The 25,282-nt window shown below is 49.8% G+C and overlaps 1 protein-coding gene across 2 annotated transcripts in view; it reads right to left on the bottom strand.

The window, feature by feature from the left end:
* Positions 1–24,545, bottom strand: part of dennd4c (DENN/MADD domain containing 4C) — a 26,599-nt gene extending 2,054 nt beyond the window's left edge. Inside the window, exons 1-30 of one of the 2 annotated variants that reach the window (XM_076035362.1) lie at positions 24,193–24,545; positions 15,747–16,060; positions 13,292–13,544; positions 13,130–13,199; positions 11,795–11,964; positions 11,473–11,714; positions 11,315–11,381; positions 11,158–11,216; positions 10,447–10,591; positions 9,509–9,684; positions 9,322–9,422; positions 8,988–9,212; positions 8,539–8,684; positions 8,325–8,363; positions 7,972–8,102; positions 7,022–7,154; positions 6,693–6,899; positions 6,476–6,604; positions 5,200–5,347; positions 4,221–4,358; positions 3,994–4,107; positions 3,781–3,906; positions 2,111–3,222; positions 1,817–2,021; positions 1,634–1,731; positions 1,034–1,209; positions 673–831; positions 401–581; positions 205–315; positions 1–111 (exon numbers count right to left, since the gene is read on the bottom strand). The exon at positions 1–111 is cut by the window's left edge and continues 27 nt beyond it. In XM_076035362.1, the coding sequence (XP_075891477.1) occupies positions 1–111; positions 205–315; positions 401–581; positions 673–831; positions 1,034–1,209; positions 1,634–1,731; positions 1,817–2,021; positions 2,111–3,222; positions 3,781–3,906; positions 3,994–4,107; positions 4,221–4,358; positions 5,200–5,347; positions 6,476–6,604; positions 6,693–6,899; positions 7,022–7,154; positions 7,972–8,102; positions 8,325–8,363; positions 8,539–8,684; positions 8,988–9,212; positions 9,322–9,422; positions 9,509–9,684; positions 10,447–10,591; positions 11,158–11,216; positions 11,315–11,381; positions 11,473–11,714; positions 11,795–11,964; positions 13,130–13,199; positions 13,292–13,544; positions 15,747–16,045 (5,271 nt within the window). In that variant the 5' untranslated portion in view covers positions 16,046–16,060; positions 24,193–24,545. The remainder of the gene's footprint in view (positions 112–204; positions 316–400; positions 582–672; positions 832–1,033; positions 1,210–1,633; positions 1,732–1,816; positions 2,022–2,110; positions 3,223–3,780; positions 3,907–3,993; positions 4,108–4,220; positions 4,359–5,199; positions 5,348–6,475; positions 6,605–6,692; positions 6,900–7,021; positions 7,155–7,971; positions 8,103–8,324; positions 8,364–8,538; positions 8,685–8,987; positions 9,213–9,321; positions 9,423–9,508; positions 9,685–10,446; positions 10,592–11,157; positions 11,217–11,314; positions 11,382–11,472; positions 11,715–11,794; positions 11,965–13,129; positions 13,200–13,291; positions 13,545–15,746; positions 16,061–24,192) is intronic. The other variant, XM_076035363.1, reaches the window with a different exon arrangement.
* Positions 24,546–25,282: the final 737 nt, after the last annotated feature.

Genomic DNA, 25,282 nt, shown 5'->3' with positions numbered 1-25,282 from the left:
GGTGAGGATCAAACCGGGCAGGTGAGAGGGCAGATCCAGGCGGCGGAAGTACCACACCAGGTTCCAGAAGATGATGGGGTGCTGACTGAGGAACTTGTGGGTGTAGATCACCTGGATGAAAACCACAAGCGATATCCGACCCCATTCACGATTCGCAGCTTTGTTTTTGTTTTTGTTGAAGATCGACAGGAGAAGCTTACGTACCTGATCCCCCTCGTTCTCCAGCAGGGTCTCCAGCTCTTTGCGCAGCACCAGGGGGCTGAGGTACGGGACGGACACAGGCTTGGGGTTCGGCCGTTTAGCACCCATACCATCCTGCAAAAAAAAAAAAAGAGAAACCGTTCACACTCACAGCACCTTCAGATGGCCCTCTCTGCTACAGTGCTGCTGCTGGACTGACCGACACCTCCTGCAGGCTGCAGGGCAGGCTGCTGGTGGAGACGCCGTGGCCGGGCCTCTGGGAGTAGTCGAGGCTCTGCAGCGGACCGCCTACACTGTTGCTGCGGGTCAGCGACGTCCCGCTGCACCTCTGCCGCTCCAGGAGGCCCAGGGGGTCCGTCTGCACCGGCTCAGGGACCAGACTGGGACGCAATTAAGCGCAATGAGTGAGTGAGTGGGTTAATTTATTAATTCTTAGCAGCGCGATGCAATGTATTGTGTTGTGACGTGCACCTCTTGTGCTTGGCCGTCGGGTCACATGGACTCTCTCCAGTTTCCTCCTCGGGGGACGAGGCAGCGTCGGTGGTCTTGATGTCGGCGGCACTGCTGGTCGTCGGCTGGGCGCTGCCGCTGTGAAGGCTGTCGCCTGACGCACTGGGATTCATGTAGAACCTGAACGGAAGAAACAGAACAGAAGCTACTGTCACTAACTATTCTACATATTGTTGTTTTTGTCATGGACTCCTGCAGACTTTCACAAGAACTTTCTAAAGAAGAAAAAAGTCAAGCAACTGCAAGAAGCAAAAGATTTCTGAGAAGCTGTCGAAGAAGTCTTCTTTGTAGTTGTTAATCTCTGACATTTAGCCCTTCTTACCCAGTTGCCGTGCGCAAGTCATGGAACTCGACGTGCAGTAAGGGCAGGAAGGCGGTGCGGCAGAACGGGCAGTTGGTGTTGAGGTTGGAGTCGTCGGCCGTCCAGCCCGCCATGATCTCCTCATCGTACACCAGGCCTTCGCAGGAGCGACACTGGGAGCAGCTGGACATCAGCACCTGGCCGGACAGAGTCCTCACAGTCAGCAGTCGTTCTATTGGACTTTTAACCTTTATGTGATTCTGGATTTTTTTTGTGAAAGACTTTTACATATTTTATCCATTTGTTATGGTGAATTGTCTGTATGTTTTTTGTGATACCTGCCACAGGGTGAAATCTAGCGATTGTGCTCACCCCAGCATGTTTATATTGATGCTTTTGGTCGATATGTTTGATTAATGTACATTGTCCTAATCAAATTGAAAAGCAAAGCAAAGCAAAGTAAAGTAAAGTAAAATAACTTTAATTTAAGTTGAGTTGACTTAAGTTGAGTTAGGTTGAGTTAAGTTGAGTTAAGTTGAGTTAAACTGAGTTAAACTGAGTTAGGTTGAGTTAAGTAGGTGGCTCAGCATCAAAGAAAAGACAGGAGCCATGAAGCCTGACCTCTAGCGCGTAGTTCTGGTAGATGCTGGAGGAGGAAGCATGAAGGGAGGAGCCTTGCTCAGAGTCGGGACCCCTGCCCACTCGTCCTGGCGTCGGATCTGCGGGAAGAAAAAAACCTGATTAGCAGCAGCAGCACCTCTGAGAGGTCCAGGTTCTCCTCCTCGATCGGGCCGGTGGCCTCACGTGTCTGGTGGGTCCCTCGGCCCGTGTCACTACTGCCGCTGCTGCTCCCCAGGCTGGTGCAGCTCTGGGTCAGGCCGTTGGACACCAGGCCGGGGATGACGCCGCCTTTCTCGGGACTCTCGTCGTCGTCCAGTCCGGCTAGCATGTGCTCCTCCAGGTGCGACGGGAAGCCCCCGCCGCCGCCGTCGGCTTGGTCTTCTCCGTCCTGCGAAGCGAGAACGAAGTCAAAGAGTGACGCCAAAGTCGCTCTGGAACCCCGCCCCCCGCCCGGAGGATGAGCGCCATTCAACTCGCCTCGTCGTCGGAGTAGGAGTAGGCCGACGCCACCGCCCCCCACACCTTGCTGGCGGCGGCCGCAGCCTGCTTCATGCCCGACTTCAGCACGTCCATCTTGGGCCCCGACAGCAGCGCGTCCATCTTGATGGCCGAGATGGACGTGATGACGGAGCCCAGCGAGCCGCCCTGGGACGACTTCACCAGTGCCGTCAGCGAGGCCGACTTGGAGGCGGGGCTTCCGGCCAGGCCGCCGCCCCCGGGGGTCCTCGTCTTGGCCGCAAAGGTCTTGGAGCGCGTGACTGCGGCGGGGCTGCGTCTGCCCGTGGTTTGCGGTTCGGCGGCGGGCGCCGGGAGGCTGGAGCGGCGCTCCAGAGGGGGCGGCAGGCCATCCGTGGCGGCGCCAGTGGTGGCGGCGTCGGGCGCCGCCTGCTGCAGCTCCATGCTGGCGGACTTGGCGCCCAGCGGGTTCCGCAGGCTCATGTACATCTCGATCTCCTCGGCCAGGTTGCGCGACACCACCGGGGGGACGGGGCGCGACGACAGCGGCTCCTGGCTGCCACCCGAGGCCGACTCCTCCGACTCGGACGCCAGCAGGGACAGCGGGTCGGCGCCCGCCTCCACGTCCGCCCTCCCCAGCGCCGCCGCTGCCGCCGACCCCCGTGACCCGACGTCCTCCTCCAGCGCCTCGCTCCCCTGCCGCTTCTCCTCCTCCTCCTCCGTCGTCTTCTCTTCTTCGTCCCCCTCGCCCGCTGCCGGGCCCTCTTCCTCGGGCAGCTTCTCTAACACCAGACCCTGCTCGTCCTCGGGCTCCTCCTCCAGGTCTTGGAAAAGCGCCTTCGACACGCCGTCGTGCGGCGCCGGCGCCGGCGGCAGGCTCGCGGCCGTGCACAGCGCCGCCGCCAGGATCCGGGCGTCGGCGCCCATCTGGCTTGCCATGTGGTCCACACCTTTCTCCAGCAGCATCCCGGCCCGGGTCTCGGCGCTGAAGCTACAGCTGCGCTCCGAGAAGGATTTCTGCCGCTGCTGCTGCGTCTGCTTGGCTGTGTCCGCCGGTGTCAGCTGGGCGTCGTCGCTGTCAGGGAGAGACACGGCGTCCGTCTTACTCTTCCTTCTGAAGAGCTTCCCTGGACCTGCAGAAAGAGAAGAATCAGAAGGTTTTACTGAAGAGGAGTGTTGGACGATGCCCAGGTGCTTCGGTTCTTTCAATTATATTATTCTTTCTCATTTATATTCATCCATCCATCCATCCATCCATCCATCCATCTTCAATACCCGCTTCCTGCACTCAGGGTTGCAGGGGTTTGCTGGAGCCTACACACCACCACAGGGAGAACATGTAAACCCCACACAGAAAGTTTCCAGGCCCAGGATCCAACGCACAACCTCCTGGCTGTGAGGTGGCAGCGCTACCACTGCACCACCATGTTATTTATATTCCATGTTATGTAAATAATTAGCTAATAATCCAATTCAAGGTCTATATAGATGCTAATATCTGCTTTCCCTTCTTACTCTATAAATATTTTATTTCTTTTTAATAAAAATATTAAATAAATGATATACTTTTTTCTCCTCTTTGCACTCTATATGCTGTTGCAATTATGCAAATTTCCCCAATGTGGGATAAATATAGGCATTCTATTCTATTCTATTCTCTGCCACGTAATGAGCAGGAAAGAGTTTCTCACCGGTGTCCCTGCTGGCATCGAAGCTGCCTGTGGACAGCTTCACTATGCTGGGGACGGACATCAGGGACTCCACAGGACTCGGGGGCTCTGCGACGGCGCTGTCCACCGAGCTCGTCGTCTTCCCCACTGGTCACAGGATTTTACAGCGTGTGAGCGTCTTTTTGCCAGTCTCGGAAATCAAAGCCGTTTCACGAGTGGACCGTGCAGCTTCACCTTTCTGCTGCGTCTCCGAGTCGTTTCTGTCCTCTTCGAGAGGCGAGTGGGACGCGTCGGCCGGCTCCTGGTGCAGCTCGTCCTTGGAACCGTAGCCTAGGTCCAGCTGTCTCCCTGTGTGGATTTACCAAGGGGACCCGAGCTAAACTCACCACGCTGAGCGGGGTTCATCCCTGCTAGCTAAAACCATGCCGGCTCAACATTTTGAGATTTCCAATTCTTCAAACCTGCGTTCTGCGTGTTGTCCGTCGTGTCCTCTGCGGTGCGGCTGGGGCCGAGCCGCTGCCCTTCGCAACTGTTCTCCCCCGAGCTGTCGGCACTCCCGTGGCTCAGTCGGTCAGCGTCCGCGGCCCCTTCTGAAGTTGCTGCAAACAGGAAGAACACAACGGCACTCAACTCAAGGCGTCTGGCTGAAACTGAAATTCAACAAAATTTAATAAAATAACTGATCCAGGGCCCAGCCCTCGACATCAGGCTCGCACATCTCAAAAACACATCTTTAAAAACACATTATATCCAAATTTACAGTAACAACTAGAATATATTTCATCCATCCATCCATCCATCCAATATCAATACCAGCTTCTTCCTGAACTCGGATTGCGGGGGTGTTGGCAGGGCGACACCCTGGACAAGTTGCCAGTTCATCACAGGGCCACATCAATCTCTTATATTATATTATACATCATATTATATTATTTTATATTACATTATATTATTACATATCACACAACAGCCCTATACTTATACAGAAACTCTTCAGTTGACCAGCACACGTCCAGTCTGTTTTTATAGGAGTTGACTGAGACAGAAGAACAAATTCTCAGATCCAACCAGAAAAGCTCACAACCCAATGATTTTCAGCAGGTCAAAATGTGACCGCACCAATCAGCATTCTTTGAGAAGACGGCGGCACTGCAACAACCCACCAGTTCAGGAGTCTAGTAACAAAATGAGGAAACTACAAAGACCCTTTGAACACTGGCAGCCACAGAGTGGAGGACATGTTGCAGCGTGGTCAGTTTCTATCCAGGTTTTTAGCACCTTGCTGAGTCTGCCCTACAAACACTTCCTAAAGCAAAGGGGTGAAACTGCAGACTGGCAAGACGCACAAAGTGAGCAGCAAGTATAAAAGACAGCTGAGGAAACGGTGACGAAGGAGGAAAAGGCGACATCGCCCCGACCTCTGCGGTCGCTGCTGTTCACCTGTGGCACTGGGCAGAGTTCCCTTCTCGGAGGACGCTGGGCGGACGGCGCTCTTGAACTGCGCCACGCCGCGCAGCACGTTGCGCAGTTTGGTCCACATGAAGAGGCCGCTGCGGTTCCTGCTGGGCCAAGGGCACTCCAGGAGAGCCTGTAGCGTGTACAATGTTTGGATTTGTTAAAAGCTAAACATATTGCCCATATACAGGTAAACATGAACAAAAATGTATACTCACAGGGATATACAAGAGAACACAGTCCAAGTGAGCAGTACAATACAAACTGGCTAATGTCTCTCTGGATGCATGACCTCGGTGGTTTCACTCAGAAGAAAAATATTTCAAAGGACCCAACGCGACGTTGATTGAAGAATTATAGTGAACATTGTCTGAAAATTGTTGAAACACTGCCCTTAAAAGCACCAACACACACACACACACACACACACACACACACACACACACACACACACACACACACACACACACACACACACACACACACACACACACACACACACAAATAGCAACACACAACATGTTTCCCCTATGAGTCCTTGTGGCTCTGGAGGCCCACACTGAAATATGAAGAGTTGACCAGCTCTGCCCTGAACGCACCGGTTCACACCTTCCTCCTGGTCCACATGGACTTGAACTGCGTGCCTGCTAGCGCGTCATCAAATTGGGCTTTTTAAAGAAACTTCTGACACTCGACTGCCGCAGCATTTTGCTTCGGAGTGAAGCCGCCATGGTCATGCATCAAGAGAGACAATAGCCAGTTAGTATTGTAATGGTGAGTTGAACTGTGTTAAAGGTTAAAGTCCCACTGATTGTCACATCCTGAAGGATGCAAAATTTGTCCTCCGCATTTGACCCATCATCCCCTGAGGGAGCAGTGGGCAGCAGCGGTGCCGAGAATCAGTGGGTGATCCAACCCACCAAGTCCAAACCAGAATCCTGAGTGCCAAGCAGGGAGGCATTGGCTACCATTTTAAGTCTTTGGTTTGACCCGCTGGGGGATTGAACCACAACCTACCAGTCTCAGGGGGGACACTCTACCACTGGACCACTGTTCTCTTGTGTTCTGTTCTGTGCTTATTTGAGGTGAATGGTGTTGGCCGAGGTCAGGTGTGAGTACAGAAGTGAGAGAGAACGCTGAGAAACGCATAGAAACTTTCTGACATCTCCGCGCCGTTTCTTCTCAAAATCTCCAAATATTACACACTTAATCACTTAAAGAGTGGGCAAATGTTTAAGTGATGGCCGTGTCCCTCTGTGACCTTGTTGTAGTATCCGTATGTGATGGCGTTGGGGTGCACGCCAGCCTTCTTCATCTCCACCAGGACTCGCACGGCCATGACAGGAAGTCCCCACAGGCCACAGAGCTGCATCACCACACGGTAGCACACCTGAGGGGGACAAATCCGTCTTTAGCTCCGGCCAACCACTTGCTTCACCAACAGACCCAGACTGGACTCGACGTCCGCAGCGCCACACCTCATCCTGCACCTCCACCTCGTTGGTCCTCATTTTCAGCAGGACGTTGTACGCCTGGTGCATGGCGCGGCTCTTGGACTTTGCCAGCCGCACGGCCGCTGGCAGGCAGATGAACCACAGGCTGTAGCAGTGGCTGAACAGGCAGCGGGCCCACAGCTGGGGGTTGGAGTAGAACCGCTTGGCCATCTTGTACGCCAGCTTCACCTCCTGTTGGACCCATTTTTTATTTTATTTTTATCAGAGTGTAAATCTTTAACCGTAAAAGAAGATGTGGAGGAGGCGGAGCTAGCGGCTGCACATGCGCGGACACACAAACATACGCAACGCACCTGTTTAGTCCTTTTGGCCAGCAGGGCGGGACTGCTGGACAGACTGGCCCCTGCCGCCCTGCTGCTGAGCGCCGGCCGCAGCTCCCGAGCGCGGTCAAACAGCTCCTTACGCAGCCGCGGGAAACTTTTATACCTGCAGGATCGCAACATTTCACTGGGTGAAGACTCGGTACATCTTTTACTTTGAGACAAATAATCCAGTGAAAGGGGTTCAGACAAGGATGTTCTGTATAATCTAAAGTTGGACAAGCTAAGATTTCCCTCATTGACAAACCATGGAAGCCACCTGAGTTCCAGAATGGGCTCACTAGACAAGGGGTCACCAACCTTTTCCAACCAGAGAGCTACTTCATGGGTCCTGAGTTATTATCATTATTATTATTAATGATGTTGATCTACGTAAAGACCCTGATCACGTTAATAAATTCTCAATAATCCTCAACAATGACTAAACAAGGTTGGATAAAACTGAATTCTAGACGCAGTTTAACAAGTTGTGCTGTTTTTCAAACAGGCCTGCATGTTACTCATCTGGTCCTTGTGGGCGACCCCTGCACTAGACATTATACATGATGAGTCAGACATCTTACTCTTGTGGATTTACAGTGTAACAACCCACCAATCTATTCATATTGTTTTAATTGTTTTTATTTCATTGATTGATTTATTTTATTGTATTTATTTATTTTGTGTTTCTTTTGTTTGGTCATGTTTATCTTATCTTTGACCATATTGTGTGTATTTGTGGCCCTCTCCTTCTGTATTGTGTTGGTCAACTAGAGAAAGGTGACATCAGAGTGTGGGGTGAAGGGGCGGTGCATTAAAAAAAGAAGAGAAAGAAAATGTCTTATCAGATTCATATTTCTCTTATGTCTTCACTGCAAGAGCATTTTGTATTGTTGATGCTCAATGAAACATCTCAAAAAAAAAGAAGGAGTTCAGACACTGACGTATATTTAGGCAGTGGGTCGGGCCCGTCGTGGGCTGGAGCCTCGGGGGGCATGACGAAGACGGTGTGCTCGCTCTTCTGGGACTCGTCCAGCTCCAACAGTCTGGTGTCTTCGGACAACTCTCCTTCAACCTGCAGAGCAACAAGCACACACTGTGGGCCACCTCCAGCCTGACAATACACCTCAAGCATCTATCACGCTTCTCAACTGAGGAAAAAAAGAGGGTTACGTTGAGGGCCGGGGACAGGAGAAAGTCAGGAAAGGACACGCCCCACTGAGAAAGGCACTATCAATCAGCCTAGGCTTTTTCTAAAAGGATGCAGAGGAAATGTGATCGCGGTGGAAGTGATTACCTTGGTGCCCTTGTCCGTGATTTTATCAGAGGGAAAAAGCTGTAAGAAGAGGAAAGAGAGCAAAGGCCAGAGAATGAATCAAAGGAAACGCAGCCTTTTCCTTCCTGCTGGCTTCAGCAGGCCAATGAAACCACATGGAACAACGGCTCGTTAACGGAAGGAAGCCTCAGGTGGAGGAAGGGGAGGAGCCAAGCTGCCGTCTGCGCTAACTGACCTTCTCCACACAGTCGTCGAAGAAGGCCAGGCCGGTGTCCTTGTCGCTGACGAAGGTGCACTCCTCGATAAACCTGATGAAGATCTGGGTCTTGGTGAGCTGTGAGTAGAACTTCTGGTGGGCGCGGTCTCTGCTCTTCAGGAAGCCTGCGGGTAGCCGAGCAGAGAGTCAGGTCGTCAATGGAATGCGTTGACACGCTGCCATTAAGGCTCTTCAAGGGAAATTCATTCATTGAAAAAAGAAAAAAAAAATTCTTTCTGGTGTGAAATTGATCGTGAATTGCGTCTTTTTTTTTTATAGCTAATGAGTGAGATTATCGACCTCCGGCTGAGACACTTTTCAAAATCAAAATACCAAAATTAGAGCCACCGCATCTAAATAATGTATGGGGCTGAATACGAACAACAGCATTAGTGAAAACATCGATATCCACGAGACGCCGTGTCCACCTTGGAGGTCGTAGAGGGAGTCGGCGGCGGTGGCCTTCTCTGAAGGCGCCTGGGGGATGGGTTTGAGGTAGGAGCGGTAGCCCTTTAGGATGGACGCCATGAAGCGCAGGAAGGCTTCCTGGATCTCCATCTCCAGCGACGTCTTCTTCTTGTGCCAGGTGAAGTCGGCCTCGATGGGGGTCATGTCCACTGCTGAGCTGTCCTGGGACGTCTGACGCACTGACACTAGAGGGAGGGAGGGAGGGTGGGGGGGGGGGGGGGGGGACAAACATCCACAGTAAGTTTTCAAAGAAACCCGCCGTCGCTCTGTTGGGCTTGCAGCTGCAGTTCCTACTAGTGCCCAGCTGGTGGTGCAGGTTGCTCAGCGAGCTGATGAGGCTCTTGCAGGGCTTCTTGGGAAGGTTCTTCCAGTTGTTGTGCCTCTTCTCGTCAGACCTGCAACACACCAGCAGCTGTCAGCCAGAAGCAACACCAGGCTCACGTCAACACCGTGTGCAGGTGGGAGGGACGCTCTGCCGTACAGGTAGATGGTGTTGGTGTCCAAGTCCACGCAGACCACGTCGGCCGGCGGGTCGTAAAGGTCAAAGTAGCGCGAGTCCACGCCCACGATGAAAGGAAAGGGGGCGTTGAGGACGTCGGCCAGCGAAAGAGGGCAGAGGGGGATGTAGGGACACTGCCACTGGAAGGGGAAGATCATCTGAGGAGGAGAAAGGACAACATCTCAGTTGGAGGACCACACTGTGAGTGCAGTCAGGAGAACCACCAGACACCTAGTGGCTGGCAAGATAATAGCCTGAACAGAGCTTCATTAAAGCGTACAGTGTTTACTACTTTACAAGTTAAATGATGATTAGCTTCCATTTTCTGGAAGTTAGAAGTGATGTCACCAAGTTGTTTCCTGGAGCTGCAGGACAATCTGAACCAAAGATGCTTCATAGCAAACCAGGATGAAAACTGAAGCTGTGAAAATGGGGGAAATAAGCATCCCTTGAGTTTTGTGTCTATTCTTATTATACTTACTTGCAAGGCTAAATGTTCAATCTCGCTATTAAATCTGTGTCATCTAAAGATAAGCAAAATAAAATGTATATCTTGTCAGACTGAACACCCGTTTGCTGCCACAAAAGCAGGAAAATGTCTCGAACAGACTTAAAAACGTGTTCACTATTTACCACAGAAGGTTCAGTTGCCCAAATTACAACCAATAGTTAAAATCATGCAGCAGGAGTCGTTCAGGAGAAAACTGAGCACTTGGGAGTCTGAAATTTGCATTTAAATCAAAAATCAATCAAAACTGATGCCATTCAAAAGGCAATAAACCAGCGCGTTCATGCTGAGCGTCCGGTGAAGACCTGCTGATTCCTGCTGACCGAAACCTCTGCCTGGTCAGACGCGATGCAGCAGCGATCACGTCAGACCAGAGAATAATTTGATCCAAGTGTGGCGGAGGTGCACTCACCGCCACCACCGCCTCAGCCACCCCGGTGAGCACGGCGGGCCGCAGCGAGTGCAGCAGGATCTTGCTTTCCAGCAGGACAAAGTGCAGCAGCGTGGCGCAGTTCTCGGCGCCCAGGTTCATCAGCAGGGTGCCGTAGTCTGCTCCGCTGCCAGGAGGGGGAGCAAAGAGTGCACAGGTTTCACAGAGGTTTCATTTATGCCTGTGTTACAGCTTTAACAGACCCAATGTGTAAAGACTGGCTGATTATATGATTTTTTTAATATTGTCAAAAAGATTAATGCATTAATTATAGATTAATAGATTAATTAGTAAACTGCCCATGAATACATTAATAAAAGTGTATACCTGCAGAACTATACAAGGTCTTTGGTTTTGCTACCCACAGAGTGGTTCTTATTTATCTAAGAATAAACACAGAGCAAGAGTCTTGCTGCCAGTTAGCTGCCGCCTTGCACCGCCATCAGGAAGCAGGGGACGGACAATGCAGCTCTCCTGACAGCACGTTTTCTAATTAGGGTGAACTCTCGCGTCCTCAGAAAAACCAATGAAGAGGAAGTTGGACGAACCATCCAGGCTGGTGTGCGCAGGCCACCGTAGTGAAAGAGCACTGCAATCTAAAATGCAACCACTTGATGTGGTTCCCTTTCTCAAAATGGTGAAATCTCCAAATGTTACACACTTAACCTTCAAACCAGGAAGTGGCCAGGTTACCTGAGAGGCAGAGGCGTAGAGACAGGCTGGGAGAGGATCAGGGTGTCATGAGCCGAGAGCTGAGCAAACCAATAAAGTCCGTTAACACCCAGGAACTTGAGAAAAAACAGGCTTTTGTGTAGCAATATTAAAAAAATGAATTCAAATGATGCCTCACCTGGACCAATATTCTGGGCCTCTGGGGTGAGGGGAACGACACGTTGTGCATGAAGTGCGAGATGTGCCTGCGAGGAGAGACGAGCGCGGCCCGGGATGAGTGACGCCCCCGTCTGAAGACGGCAGGAAGGAGAAGCTGCTGGTGTGCGGGAGCCTTACTTTTCAATGGGCAGCGGGTGCGGCCCGGACACGGACAGCTTGTAGAGGAACATGAGGAACTTGCGGAAGGACTCGAAGAAGGGCCAGCGGGACAGCAGGCAGATGCACTTGTTGGCGTTGACGTGGCGGTTGGGGATCATCTTCTTCTCCACTGTGGTGAGCACGCCCAGCTGGATCTTCTGCTTCTCGTTGAGCAGCTCCACGGGGTACGGCTCGTAGAACTGGATGGCCGACCCGTACACCTGCCATCACAAACCCCGCATTGAGACTTTGCCCTCTTTGACGGCCGCGGCGTGGCAGAGACGGCGCGTCGGCGTGTCACCTTCTCCCCGCTGGAGATGGTCAGGACGAACGTGGAGAAGACGGGGAGGGGGTCCCGCGTGTTGGGGGCCCAGCACTCGATGTTGGCGCCCATGGGCAGACAGAAGAGAGGCACCTGATCGGACAGGGGGAAGGACTCGTAGTCCTCCTCCGGGTAGCGGAAAATGAGGCCTGAGACAGAGAGCGCAGTCGGTCATTGGGCGGGTGCCGTTGCATCGTCAGACTATGGAAACGTTGACGGATCGCAGCAACACGCCGGCGTGAAAACACGCAGAGCAACAAGCATGTGGACGTGCAGGTCGTGAGCGGGCCTGTCAGGAAGTGCTGCAGCCTGCGACGATAAGGTGCGGAGGAAGCTGGGATAAAAACCTGCAGGGTGGCTGGGTGAGTGTGTGAGGTGAACACCGATTATACACGCGCGTTGCACAATGGCTCATTCCAAACGCCCGGCAGTTCAGGAAGCGTTCAGTCAAGTACAGCGCCAGACCAAGAGACAGCGAAAGCTAAGCTAACGGGGCCAAATAGAACAATTAACGTGGTCATTCATAGAGGACAGAGGTGGGAAAAGTATTCACATTCTGTACTTCAATACGAGTGTGGATGCTTGTGTAAAAAAGTACTGTGGTACTATGGTAATATAATCGCTATATGGCTATTCTGTTGCAACACCCTGTGCAATACAATTTCTATTTGTACATATTCTACTGCACATATTTATTTCCTTTTTACTTACTAAATAAAAATGTTATTTTATTTATTTATTTATTTTATTTTATTGTGGAGGGGGGCATTAATTACTTAAACGATACATTCGTTGACAATTATGCAAAAATGAAAAAGTTGTGAGTGAATAATCTGGTTGAACTGACCTGGGTGACCTCAAAGCTGAGGCACTCTGAAATAATCTCCCTGTAAAATATGATCGACTTACAACTCCCCAACAGCAGAGTTACAAAAGCTCCACTTCATGCAACAACAACAACAACAACAACAAATTACTTTTTAACACAATTTGTATCTTTTAAAGACTTTCAAACACAAAAGTAACAGGCGTGTTTTTCCAATGGGATGAATAGAAAGTACATACAACTGAGAAACCTGCTGAAGTCCCGTAACCTCTGGCAACGGCCCAGTGAGATCGCTAATAACATGTTTGGAAGTCTTTCAGCAATATCCATAATACAGACTCATACAGGCTAATTATTATTGTCATTATCATTGTTGTTGTTGTTGTCGCAGTGTGGTCGAGGTGGATGAACAGGTAGCACTACAGCAGTGCAGCAGTGCAGCAGTGCAGCAGTGCAGCAGTGCAGCGTTGCCGTGGATTGTCACTCACCCGCCTTGTAACTAATGGAATTGGATGCAGAAACGGACTTCTTGTAGCACAGGAAAACATTGGAGCCCCACTAAAAGAATAAAAATACAAATAATTAGGAATAAAAAAAAAAACAATAATGAAATCACACAGATCACCGTGCACGTCCGCCTGTGAACTCACCATGCCACAGTTGAGGTTCTTCTCCACCTTGCAGAAGGTGTGCGGCGGCGTCTCCCCCTTGCTGGTGACGATGACGCAGATGTCGGTGACGGCCAGCGAGTTCTGCGGCTGCACGAGCGGCGCGCGGCGGAAGGTGATGAAGATGCGCTGCGAGTTGGCCGAGCTGTTGTTGACGTTGGCGCAGCGGCCGTAGGGCGTGGCCTGGATGACCTCGCAGCCCTGGATGAGGCGCTCCTTGCCCTCGTAGAGGACGCTGAGGATGGAGAGGTCGCCGGGTTAGCTTAGCGACCGTGTGGCGGCCTTTTTAGCTTAGCGCTAGCTTGCGAGACAATGTCCGAGCAGAGTTTCTGTCAACGTGGAGGTCGTGTCAGATTCAAAACCTCGGACGTGAGAAATAGGCTTCGGTGTGGCTGAAAACCGTTGAAGTTGCGACACTGTGGAGGCATTCATCTGTCTTTCGGTCTCATGATGATGCAGATTTTTCCCAGAACAGTCTGAGAGAACCAGTCAATCCGCTGAGTTCCGCTTTCATTTTCATTAGGATCTCTGTCTTGTTTGTGGTAAATTAACAATTGACTGTTTTTTTTCAAATCTGCTCCTGTTTGTTTGTTATATATAGATTCACTTGAATGTTTCTTGTAATTACTGTATTTACTGTAAAGCATATTTTCTTATATTGTTTTTAGTACTGCAACAGCGTAGTTTCCCAATTTGGGATTAATAAAGTACATCTATTCTATTCTATTCAAAGGCCAACATCACAGAATTTAAACTGAAATGTTTTGTTTTTATTTTAATATTCAGATAGGACCAAATAAGCTCTGCTTCCTCCTATTCCATCTCGGATTTAAAGAAGTATCATCATTTATTTATTCATTTCATTTATTTATTTTGTCTGTATCTGAAACTGTCCAAAATAAAGTTTCATCAGGACGGCCATCAGTTCGGCCATGGCAGGTACGACAACCCCTGGGAGATGTGACTGGCTTCAGTGAAGCCGTGGAGGGGAGGATGAATGACTCACAGGAGCCCAAAAGGAGGAAGAGTAAAGGAGCAGAGGTGTTGCAACAACAAAGCTAACGGGCCGTCTCGAGGCTGCATGGAAGCTACACCAACCGGAGCAGCGCGCTAGCACTCAGCTAGCGCACTAGAGTGCCACTGTGGGACCTCGACAAGCCGGGCTTCACATTCAATGCAGAGTTTATGGCCCTGCGCCGTGACAGATGCAAATGTCTTTGTTTGATTTGAGACATTTACAGCTTGAACATTTATAAAGTGGAAAGCATCGCATTGATTCATTAAGTGTCAGGTGAAATAGCATTCAACCCTTACTCCATAGAGCCTGTGTGTGTGTGTGTGTGTGTGTGTGTGTGTGTGTGTGTGTGTGTGTGTGCGTGGGAGGGTGGGAGAGCAAGAGAGAACTGGAAACTCCAGTTTGTTGGAGAAAACCGGGGGGGTTGCAGAGAGCAGGACAGTGTCAGGCGACGCCCGCACTGTATCTGTTGCTTTGCACGTGTTGATTCAACAACTTTGCACCACTGAATGAAAAGACTTGCTTTGTTCTGAGTAGCTAGCAACACTGGAACAGACAGAATTCAATGAATGAAGTCACACTAACTTTTACGTCTAAAATATCTAATTGTGACTCATCAGAAAATGTCAGCTCAATTTCTAGTTTTTGGTTCAATGACGCAGTTCTAACAAAGCACTGAACTGGTGTACAGTAGTGGAAAAAAGTTTTCGGACACCCTTAAATCTTTTTTTTTTCTTTTGTACTCAATCCAAAATGAATGTCATTAAATATTTGCCAGATATTTTTTGGTGTGCATTTCAAAAGTTTGGCTGCATCAGAGACGCAGTAACTAATGGAGATGATTTCGCTGTTTATCGTTAATTAGACAAGAATTAGTGTAGTTTTTGCACTCGTTACAAGGGAGGTCATCTTGCTGAAACCTCCCGTTCTGAGCTGGATGGAACAGTGCACATGCGTGTGGGGGAAATGTTGGTGACCGCAGTAAAATAAACTGCACTTGCAGACTTAAGACGTATTTTTAGCAATATACAAACACATGGGGCGTCCAGAAACTTTTTTCCCACCACTGTACCGAGATCAACCACAGAGTTCCCCAGTTACATTATTATATTACAGCAGGGACATATACAGACTCAATTTAATGAGGTGCTATTAACTTTGACAAAGTGATTTGCTGATGAAAGCTGCATCTCTTGGACGGCAGGGAGCAGCGTGAGAACCAGCGTTCCAATTCCCGACTCTTTGGACCCTCATCGTTTTTAGCACCACACCAACATGCTGAAGTGAGGCAGCTCTTCCTGCAACGCTCTGCCACACTACTGGGAAGCCAACCGTGTTGTGGTTGAACCTTTTCTCCCTCCGAAAGTGTCTCAACGACCCGAATGTAAAGCTGGGCGAGGGGCCCGTCGCCACGCCACTCACCCGATGTCGATGAGCGGCGGCTTCCCGCGGCTGCGGCGGTAGCACAGGAAGAGCTCAGGGCTCTTCAGGCTGCCGTGGTTGAGGTTGGCCGGCTGGCCGCTGTAGGTGCCGTCGATGCAGGTGAAGCCCTCGGGCACGCTCTCCCCGGCCGAGCGGTTGATGACGGCCAGGTCGGTGATGGGCGCCTTGGGCCCGCTGGACTTGGTCTCCGACAGGTCCTGCTCCAGGGGCGTGGACTTGTCCGTCAGGCCCGCCACCACAAAGTAGTCGGTCACCCGGTGACCCTTGTCCTCGATCATGGCTGCTCGTCTGCCCTGGAGGGAGCAAACGGCAGCAGTTTATTTTTGGTTTGAGTGGACGAGACGCTGGAAACACAGGTGCGTGATTCTGCGAAGGTTCTCGGTCATCCAGGTCGTCTTCGTGTGGAAGGGTTGAGTTGAGGGGAACCGGACTGGCTCTGCAGATCTTGAAGCAAGAAGCAAGAATTCAGGATTGCCAGAACCAGTCCAGTTGCCCCAACTCCCGACCCGTCCACACAGGCGCGTGTAAATAACGTGGATAAAGGCGGGAGGGAGGGGGGGTTTTATGGGGGTGTGATGACACGGGTGAGGGCTCCGAGGCCAAGGGAGAGCGTCCAGGAGCCCGAGGAATCCTGGAGAAGTGGCAGAGGAGGCGTAAATCAGGGCGACATCGCAGGCACAGAGAGGGATGGGTGGGACACACACACACACACACACACACACACACACACACACACACACACACACACACACACACACACACACACACACACACACACACACACACACACAATTTCCAGCTAAAACGGGAGTCACTGCACCACGTTTACATGTGAGTCACTTGTAATTGCATCGTAACGAAAGACCAAGCAAGAGCAGAAGTTTTTCTCCTCTGGCCGACTCAGAGACGCTCTGCGTCTCACCTGAGAGGACACTCGTGACGAGCGGAGCGGCAAATCCGGATTAAACCTGTCGGCCTTTTTTATTTTTATTGTTTTTTGCACGCTGCGTCATCTGACCTGTGTCTTCATTGAGCACGTTGGCCGTTTCTGCCTGCGAGGACACACTTCCTCCACAGCTTTGAAGAATTCCACTTGGACTTTTGCCCACAACATGGCCCACTCCACCCCCTCCCCCCCACCCGACCAGGAAAACATTAGGAGTCACGTCTGAGCCGGCAACAACGGCAGCAGCAGAAAGGCCGATGCGATGGCTCATGGGACAAAAATGTGACCTGGAAAGTTTGCGATAAAAAAAACAACAATTTTACGGCCTTGATGGCGGCCGTCCAGCGGAGGTTATTATTCTGTCAGTGCGGGAAAGGAAAAGGCGTCACTGACACTGCCGCGTTTATTCATTTCAGTAGACAAATGCGTCTATACCACCAAACTTTAAAAAATCAATGAGTCCAAACGGATTTTTGTTTTGATTTCCGAGTTGTGGCGAGGCCCGACAGGCTGGGACACGCGTGAGCTGGGGAAAAAAAAAAAAAAAACCTTCAACTGCCACCAAGTGTTGCATGTTGAAGCGACAATTGTTGCACAGGTTACTTTGTGCAGTGTGAACCGCCGACTCCACTGCTGGCCAGTGTGATGCTACGAGCTACACTGTCAGTTTGCCTGTCAAAAGGCCCAGGGATTAATGTTTGGCTTGTTCTATGATTTGTATATTGGTAAAGCTTCATATACTGCCCATAAATACATAAGTGAAAGTTTATAATTGCAGTACAATACAGATCATTTGTCTACCCTACCCTTAGAGTAGTTATATACACATAAGAATATACATATAGCGAGGGTCTTGCTCCCAGTTAGCTGCCATCTTGCGCCGCCATATTAAAGATGTGGACAATCCAGCTGCCTGACAGCGTCATTGGGGTGAACGCTGGCATCCTCAAATAAACCAACGAAGAAGAGAAGAAGACAAAGGTTTGGATGCGCAGGCCACTGTAGTTCACTGGCAAGCTGACGAGGGGGAGACGGTAAAATACGCTGCAATCTAAAATATAACCACTTGATGTCGCTGTTTCTTCTTCAAAATCTCCAAATTTTACACACTTAACCGTTAAATCCCCCAGAACTCATTTTGCTCTTAAACGCTTACGCCGGCATGGCAATAAACAAAAATGAAAGACAAAAGGAGAGAAAAAAGGGCTGAGTCACAAAGCCTGGCGGGTGCATGGCCGCGGCGAGAGAACAAAGCCGTGTTGACAGAGAAAGAAAGTCAAACAGTCTCCCGGGCAACCGTCCGACCTGTCGGGCCCTGGTTGGAGGAACCTCCAACACGCCCTCAACTTCCCTAAAAAAAAAATCCGACCACTACTTCCTGTTCGGAGTCAAATATGACGTGAAGCGCCGCGATCATCACACGCTCAGACCGGCGGTGCCTTCGCGGCCTCCTTCTTCTCATCGCCGCCGCCGCCGCCGCACAAATCCGCCTTTGTGACTCGGCACCAAGACAAACAAGGGGAACGAGGATGTGCTGAGCCGTGGCGGCGTGGAGGGGAACTGATGGGAAGAAAAATGGCTTCTTCTGCTACGTGTCTGCAACAAACCAATAACATGAACAACTTCCAAGAGAGGCCCGTTGTGCTCGTGAAATCAGAAGAACAGGGGTTTGTAGAATTAAGAACATAGATAGAAACATAGACTCTAGAATAATAAAAACATTGACATTAAAGAGGTGCCGGGTCCAAGCAATTCCATCCAAAAATTGAAACACAGGCTGCAACACTCAAAGCGTGCGTCTCAAAAGTCAGAGGACAGTGAGGAAGAGGTGATGGAAACACAGCGTTTGTGTTTGGTCGATGCCTGGCAGCAAGACACTTCAAGACTTTTGACACTCGAGGCTTCATTTTTAGTCTGTAGAATTAATCTCACCTCCTTACTCCAATACAACATTCATTCAAGCCGACCGCTGTTAAACTTCTTGCGGTGCAACCTGAGCCCCGCCTCCTCCTGCGGGGAAGCACACCTCCCTCCCCCGTGTTTGAAAACCTGTCCTCCTCCTCCTCCCCCGCTCCCCTCTACCGTCGCCCACCCGCCCTCAGGGCCCGACCGCAGCTGCAGCCGAGCGTGAAAGACTGAAATGTTCCAGTTTAGGGGGAAATGGCTGATTGCTCCGTCACTGGTTTCCTGTTCCACTTCTGCCCAAGTGACCCCCGGTGCACTCAGTGCTGAGGTAGCGCGTGTGAATACAACCGCAGGGTCTCAGGTGAAGATCCAGGCCTCACGTTTACACCTGGTTTATTAAAAGACTAGATATTTAAGGCAAGAAGATTAGGTTGTAGTAGAGTTTGCATTTTAGTTATTCTGGAAAGTAAAAATACTCTATTATGGTGCAAACAGGAGGAGACTTTTTGATTGGTTAGGTTGGGTTAGGTTAGGTTAGGTTAGGTTAGGTTAGGTTAGGCTAGGCTAGGCTAGGCTAAGTTAGGTTAGGTTAGGTTAGGCTAGGTTAGGCTAAGCTAGGCTAAGTTAGGTTAGGCTAGGCTAAGTTAGGTTAGGTTAGGTTAGGTTAGGTTAGGCTAGGCTAGGCTAGGTTAGGCTAGGTTAAGCTAGGGGTTCGGCGGTTTGCTTGAGAGGGAAACTAAGTAGACACCAGGTAAAACAAAGACATCATACAAAGCGCAGAGACCAACAACAAAAACAACACAAAATATACACTACACATAAAAAGGCCAATCACGCTAAAACAGTAGCGAGTCGTAAAAAAAAAAGCGTAAGCTGTGATAAAAAAAACAAAACATGATCAGGTTTTGTCAAACCACTGGACAGTGTGCTGAAGTATCCACCTGCTGCAGGAGCAAAGCACTTCGGAGGCGTCACTCACAATCACAATCACTAAATTAGATTTCAGGCTTTGAAAAACATGATCTGGCAGATGGTTCTCACGGTACAGGATCAGTTTTAGCCATTTCCTTACTGATGACCTGGACAGACTGAACAGAACAATAACCCTTGGCCTGGGTATGCTTCTAAATTCTAATGATATGATGCCAATTTCCCAACCAGTTCCAGAGCTATACTTGTACGCTTCCTTTGCCGCTGCATCCTTGGCACAAATGTTGCCTTTTGCTTTATGTTGAGCCACCTTAATGAGGTGGAGCCACACTTCTGCGGCACACCACGAGGTTTTCACTCCAACGTAAGTAAACACCACAAGTTTGCAGGTGTTGCAGGTTTAAGCCAAATGCTCAGTGGCTCACACACGCTAAGACTTATTTTCTTGGATATCAGAAGTTGGCTCCAAAATATGAAACATTTTCCCACATCCAAAGCACTTTGGACGGTGCAACAAATGTATTGACGTTCAGTACCCAGGCCTATCCTGCCCTCTTGATCTTTAGTGGGACTTTTCATTTGTTAATGATCAATGGATGATTGGATGTCTCCCATCCCAGCACAGAACAGAACACTGGACCAGAAGCTTGGATAAAAGATACTCACACTCGTGCATACAATTAAAGACCTAAGAAGATCTTGGCATTCTTCCACCACTTTAGTTTATTGCAGACCTGGGCAAAGTCCAGCCTGTGTAGTTTATTGCAGAATAGCCACGTGAAGGCTTTATAAGAGTGGCGAAGATTCTTCTTTCCCGGTCAACGAAACTCTGCCGGGACTTTAGCGCGATGTCATGTGTTGTCATGCGGCACTTTGCAAACAATAATCAAAAAATAATTGCCCACCCGTGGTTTATCGTCTTGTAAGACAATTCTATTCTGCTTGTCGTCAATCAACACAGGGAGGACCACGTCTTTCTTCTTTCTACAATCAACAATGAGCTTGAGGTTTTTTTTTTTATCATTAAAAATTACGATCGTGTCTTATTGATGTGTTATTCCACAATCAGGTATATTAAAAAAGTGTAGTTGTTTTTTACAGAAAGATCTAATGAGGTTCTAAATTACTTTTGAAATATATTTTTATGTAAAATGAAACAATGACAGAGTAAATATGGACATTTCTTTACTCTCTTTTTTGCCAAATTCTTCTCTATTTTTCTGTTGAATAATGTGGCCCGTTCTATCGAGTTCTATCTTATATATAGCACGTCTTTCCAACAGACAAAGCTCTTAAGGGGTTTGGAAAGGTACAATGAATGGATTAAAGGACACTGACACTCTGTACTTTATAAGGTAAACCAAACAGCGTGGAGAGTGATTTACTGTGAGTTTTTTTTTTTTTTAAGAATTGAAATCCTCATCAATAATCCCTTCACAGGGCACTACAGCGAGCACACAGCAGCCCAACCTCTGATTAACTCCTCAGACAAACACCTTTTCAAACTGTTACAGAAAGACTGCGGCCAAACATTTTGCCCTGGTGCCCTGCCTTGGCTTCCTTCTGACCCGGAATAAACCCTTGGCAGCCCGTCTCTCCAAGCCTGTGAGTTCCCCCCAGTGGAAAGTTTCCGATGCTGCCGCCACTGGTCTCCTCTTGGACTCGCGTCAAAGTCTGCAGGCTGACACCCGCAAGGGCCGGGGCAAACCCCGAGCTGCCCAAAATAAAACCAGGAAAGTCCTGCTAATCCCACCGCGCCCGCGTGCCAACGCTAATGTTTGCTGGTTTTTGGCAACACACACGCACAAACGCACACAGTGTTAATGGCTTTCACCTGGCCACCACCTCTGTATCGCAGCTACAGCTTTTGGCGTTTAATAGAGGGGTGGGTGGGGGTTGGTGAGTAGATGCGTCAGTGTTGGAACCCTCCGTGTTGCCATCCCAGCGTGATCTCATCTGCTGTGTTCTAGCGCTGGACAACACACGGCGTCTGTCTCGGGCAGACGCGGACCCACGGACCCTCACAGCTGCACATGACACCATCCGTCATTCTTGCGTCGGATGACAATAAAGCGGAGACAAAAATTCGAATGGCTCAAACCGGTTCTGAAATGACCAGGTGCAACTCTTGGGGTGCAGCGTGTCCTGTCATTTCACGGTTGAGTTTATTTCAGGGGGCAGCGGACCACACTCTGTTGTCGGGGCATCTAGCGACTGCAACAATGAGGCGAGGTTTTGAACTTAAGCAGCCAGGGTGAGCCAGAGTTAAGAAAAAAAAGTCACCAAAGAGGGTTTGTAGTTTTATTTCTCCTTTCAAGGGGTAAAGACAAAATCTCAACATATCTCTGACGGTTCTCAGTCATCCAGGTTATCTAAAAGTACAAGGGTTAAGTTGGAGCACATGGACTTGTTTCTTGCGGTCTTGCAGATGTGTGGCCTCTCATCCAGAAGGCTTCTTCAGTTCTGACAAGCGACACGTCTTCAAGACTGCAGGAACAGGTCCAGTTCCCACAACTTAAAGAGGATGAATGAAACAAAGAGAAGTGGAGTTGAGCATTTATACGCCCTCACACCCCCTCCTTCGCCCCAGACCCCCGGAAATCACAATCTCAAGCATGAGGCACGGTCGGCTGGGTTAGGGCTCGACGGCCGGCTGCTAGGTTGGAGGATGAGAGGCAGGCAGCGGTGCGCTCACATCACAAGACTGCCTCCCTCCTGTAGCGTGCGAGCCCGCCAGACACGCAGCATTCTTTCCACTCGGTGTGAGGGAAAAAAAAACGCACCAAGGGCAAAAACCCACTGGTCTGACTAACCGGCCTGGAGGAGTTGAACCAGCCCGGATCAAGGCCCACAAGCAGCCCTCAGCCTAAGAAGTGCTGAGTGGACAGGCTGCAGCTCCCAGGATGTCACGCATCCTGAAAGATCACACCTGACCTCACTAGGAGGTCACACTGACACCATAATCTACTGGAGCAAGTGCGCTCGGAACAGGATGCCCAGCAGCAACACAATTGAATTATTTTGGAGAGGAAGTTGAGGCTTGCTCTTAAAAAGCAACAAATGACGACAAAAAAACGAATAGAACGACAGAGCTCGCCGCAGGTAAAGGTTTGAGAAAAGGAAAAACACACACACACACACACACACACACACACACACACACACACACACACACACACACAAAATCCAGATATATAACCTGAAGCTTCGTTTCACACTGAGTCACTAACAGGCGGTTGAGAGATGAGCCAGCAAGGTGTCAGTTTAGGAGGCGCTGACAGACATTTGATCCGCTCAGTGAGAAACACAGCAAATGGTGTAAATGAAAGTATTTCTGTGATGTGAGGAGGAGCTACTGAAGGAAGTTAGAAAGTCAGTCAAACCCTGCTGCGCACACATGCTCACACACATACACATCAAATGACAGAGCGGCTGCTCCCTCAGCCAATCAGCTCTTTGGTCGCCTGACTGAGCTGCAAGAGTTCAATGTACAAGCAAGCGCGCGGCCATGGCCTACTTGCACCTGGCTCCAGCCACGAAGTGGCAGAGGAGAGGTAGGAGGCGTTTACTCCCTCTACCAGTCGCTGACAGCCAATCAGTGCTAAGGAAGCAAACACAGGGCTACGCATTCCCGCAGCAGCGTTTTAAAACGAAATGTCACCCTCGCAACGAGGGCCAATACCAAGCAGCAGCGGACGGGACGAGGCTTGAGGCAAAGGATAAAGGGCAGAGCTGTCATCAGCTGCTGGGATGGAGACATGTGAGAACCTGCTGTATGGACACAAAACCAGCAAGGGCCTTTTCAGAACACACAATAAAAGGTGATGGGGGGTTGGGGGGGATCTTGCAGGCCTTCGAGAACAGACGAGCTTCCTTAAAAACTGAGCCTCCTCATACGGGAAATGGTCCTTGGTAGCAGAGAGGGCAGACACCTGTAAGCTGAGACTGGCTGCAGGGGAGGGGGTCTGACGTCAACAAGGCCCAGGGACGGACAGAAGGGACAGGAGGCCAGGGAGTGGAGGAGACATGCAGGGAGAGAGGATGCTAGGGAAGGACAGAAGTTGGTAGGAAGGTGAGGAGGGAGCAAGAGGACAGATCAGGCAAGGAAGGCAGGAGCTAGAAAGAGTTACAGGAGGCGAGAAAGGGAAAGGAGGCTCGGGAAGATGGCAGGCAGGAGGGCAGACAGCCGAGACTGGAGGACGAGGAATAGCAGAGAAGAAGAGAGAGAGCAGGCTCGGAAGGATAGATTAGGCTAGAGTAGTAGCAAGTCAGAGAGCAGGGCAGAGGAGTTGTCGAGGAGGAAGGAGGAGGAGGAGGAGGAGGAGGGCTGTACTCCCAACTGTTGCATCCGACCCAGAACTAGGTCAAGTCCGGCGCAGGAAATACACACCACCGCGGTGCCGCTCGATAGATGCCCCCCACAACCCCCCTTGCGATCGCGCAAGATACGTGGCTGACGGTTAGATAACACAACACGGGAAGTCGAACGCGCACGGAGAGTGTGCGTCTCTCTGGACGGGTGACTGCTTTTGCACGACATTTGACCCCTTCTTTATTGTCCCGAAACACTTCCCAACATAGTAGCTCTCCGCCCACCGTGCTTTAGCCGCGGCCGAACTACAAAAACAAGAGCGCTGCACTTACCAGCTGTTTACACCGCAATGAGGGACAATGTTGACATGAAGGCAACTTTGTCTACGCTCGCTCGTTGGACTCCCTTTCAGTCCGGAGTTCGCTACAAGCGGGTAAAACCGTGCAAAACAAGGGGGAAGTCACTTGGAAATACTCCTCAGAAACTTTGGTTGCCACTTCTTCTTCGCCGCTCTCGTCATCTTGTGTTGTCGGCGGAGGCGGGCGCCATGTTTGTGTCTGCGCTGCTAATTTTTTTTTTTTCTCCCCGTCTTCGAAAGACTGCACGCAACCGCCCTGAGGAAAGGAGCGGCTTTGGTCGCTTTGGTCCGACACAAGGCGTATAGTAGTGCAGTAGAAAGGACGAATAACAAGGGAGGCAAGTTAGCTGAACGTCCAACTAGACTTCCGGCACACCCCTTCAGGGTAAAACGCGGAAAAGGGGGACACGGATGGGTTAATTCGTCAGTTTAGACTACTATTGGTCTTACCTAAAATAGATCAGATGTTCACTGCCATAGTTATTTCAATATCGTTAGCCTAATAGCATAATTACCTAAGTCATATTTTGGCCAAATTGTGATATCTGCCTAACTTTACCAATGTGCTTGCTAAAAAAAAAAAAAAAAAAAAAAAAAAAGTTTTTTCTTGCTTTCCGAAAACGTTCAAATGACTTAGGCAACTATGCTATTAGGCTAACGATATATGAAGGTTTTCCCGAGTTAGCTTTGTAAAGTTTGATCGTATTTTACAACCAACTTTTTTTTGGAAAACTCCCTAAAATGTAATGTAAAACTTCCGTTTTTAAACACTAGTAGTTTGGGTATTCAAATTCATGTCAAAGAAATGTTTCTTCACGGGTTATGCTTGAAGAGATTCATTTTTAGTGGCACTTTACATTGTAATTTATATTTCCGTAAATCAATTTATTTTGAAAGTTTCCTTCAGGCGACTGTCTACATCCATTTTTGACTTTTTAAGCAACTCTGGTGCCCCCTAGCGCAAACCGAACACCCCCACATCCACACAGAATACGGTGATGCAACAGGTGTCTATTGTTGAGTTATTTTAACTCCGAACATAAGAATGAAGGCTTTATAAACAA

Source organism: Nelusetta ayraudi, unplaced genomic scaffold, assembly GCF_046127955.1.
Source record: "Nelusetta ayraudi isolate G7.1 ecotype Tasmania unplaced genomic scaffold, CSIRO-AGI_Nayr_v1 ptg000042l, whole genome shotgun sequence".
Taxonomy (NCBI): Eukaryota; Metazoa; Chordata; class Actinopteri; order Tetraodontiformes; family Monacanthidae; genus Nelusetta; species Nelusetta ayraudi.
The sequence above is the reverse complement of the archived record's forward strand: the minus strand, read 5'-3'. Positions and strand labels throughout refer to the sequence as shown.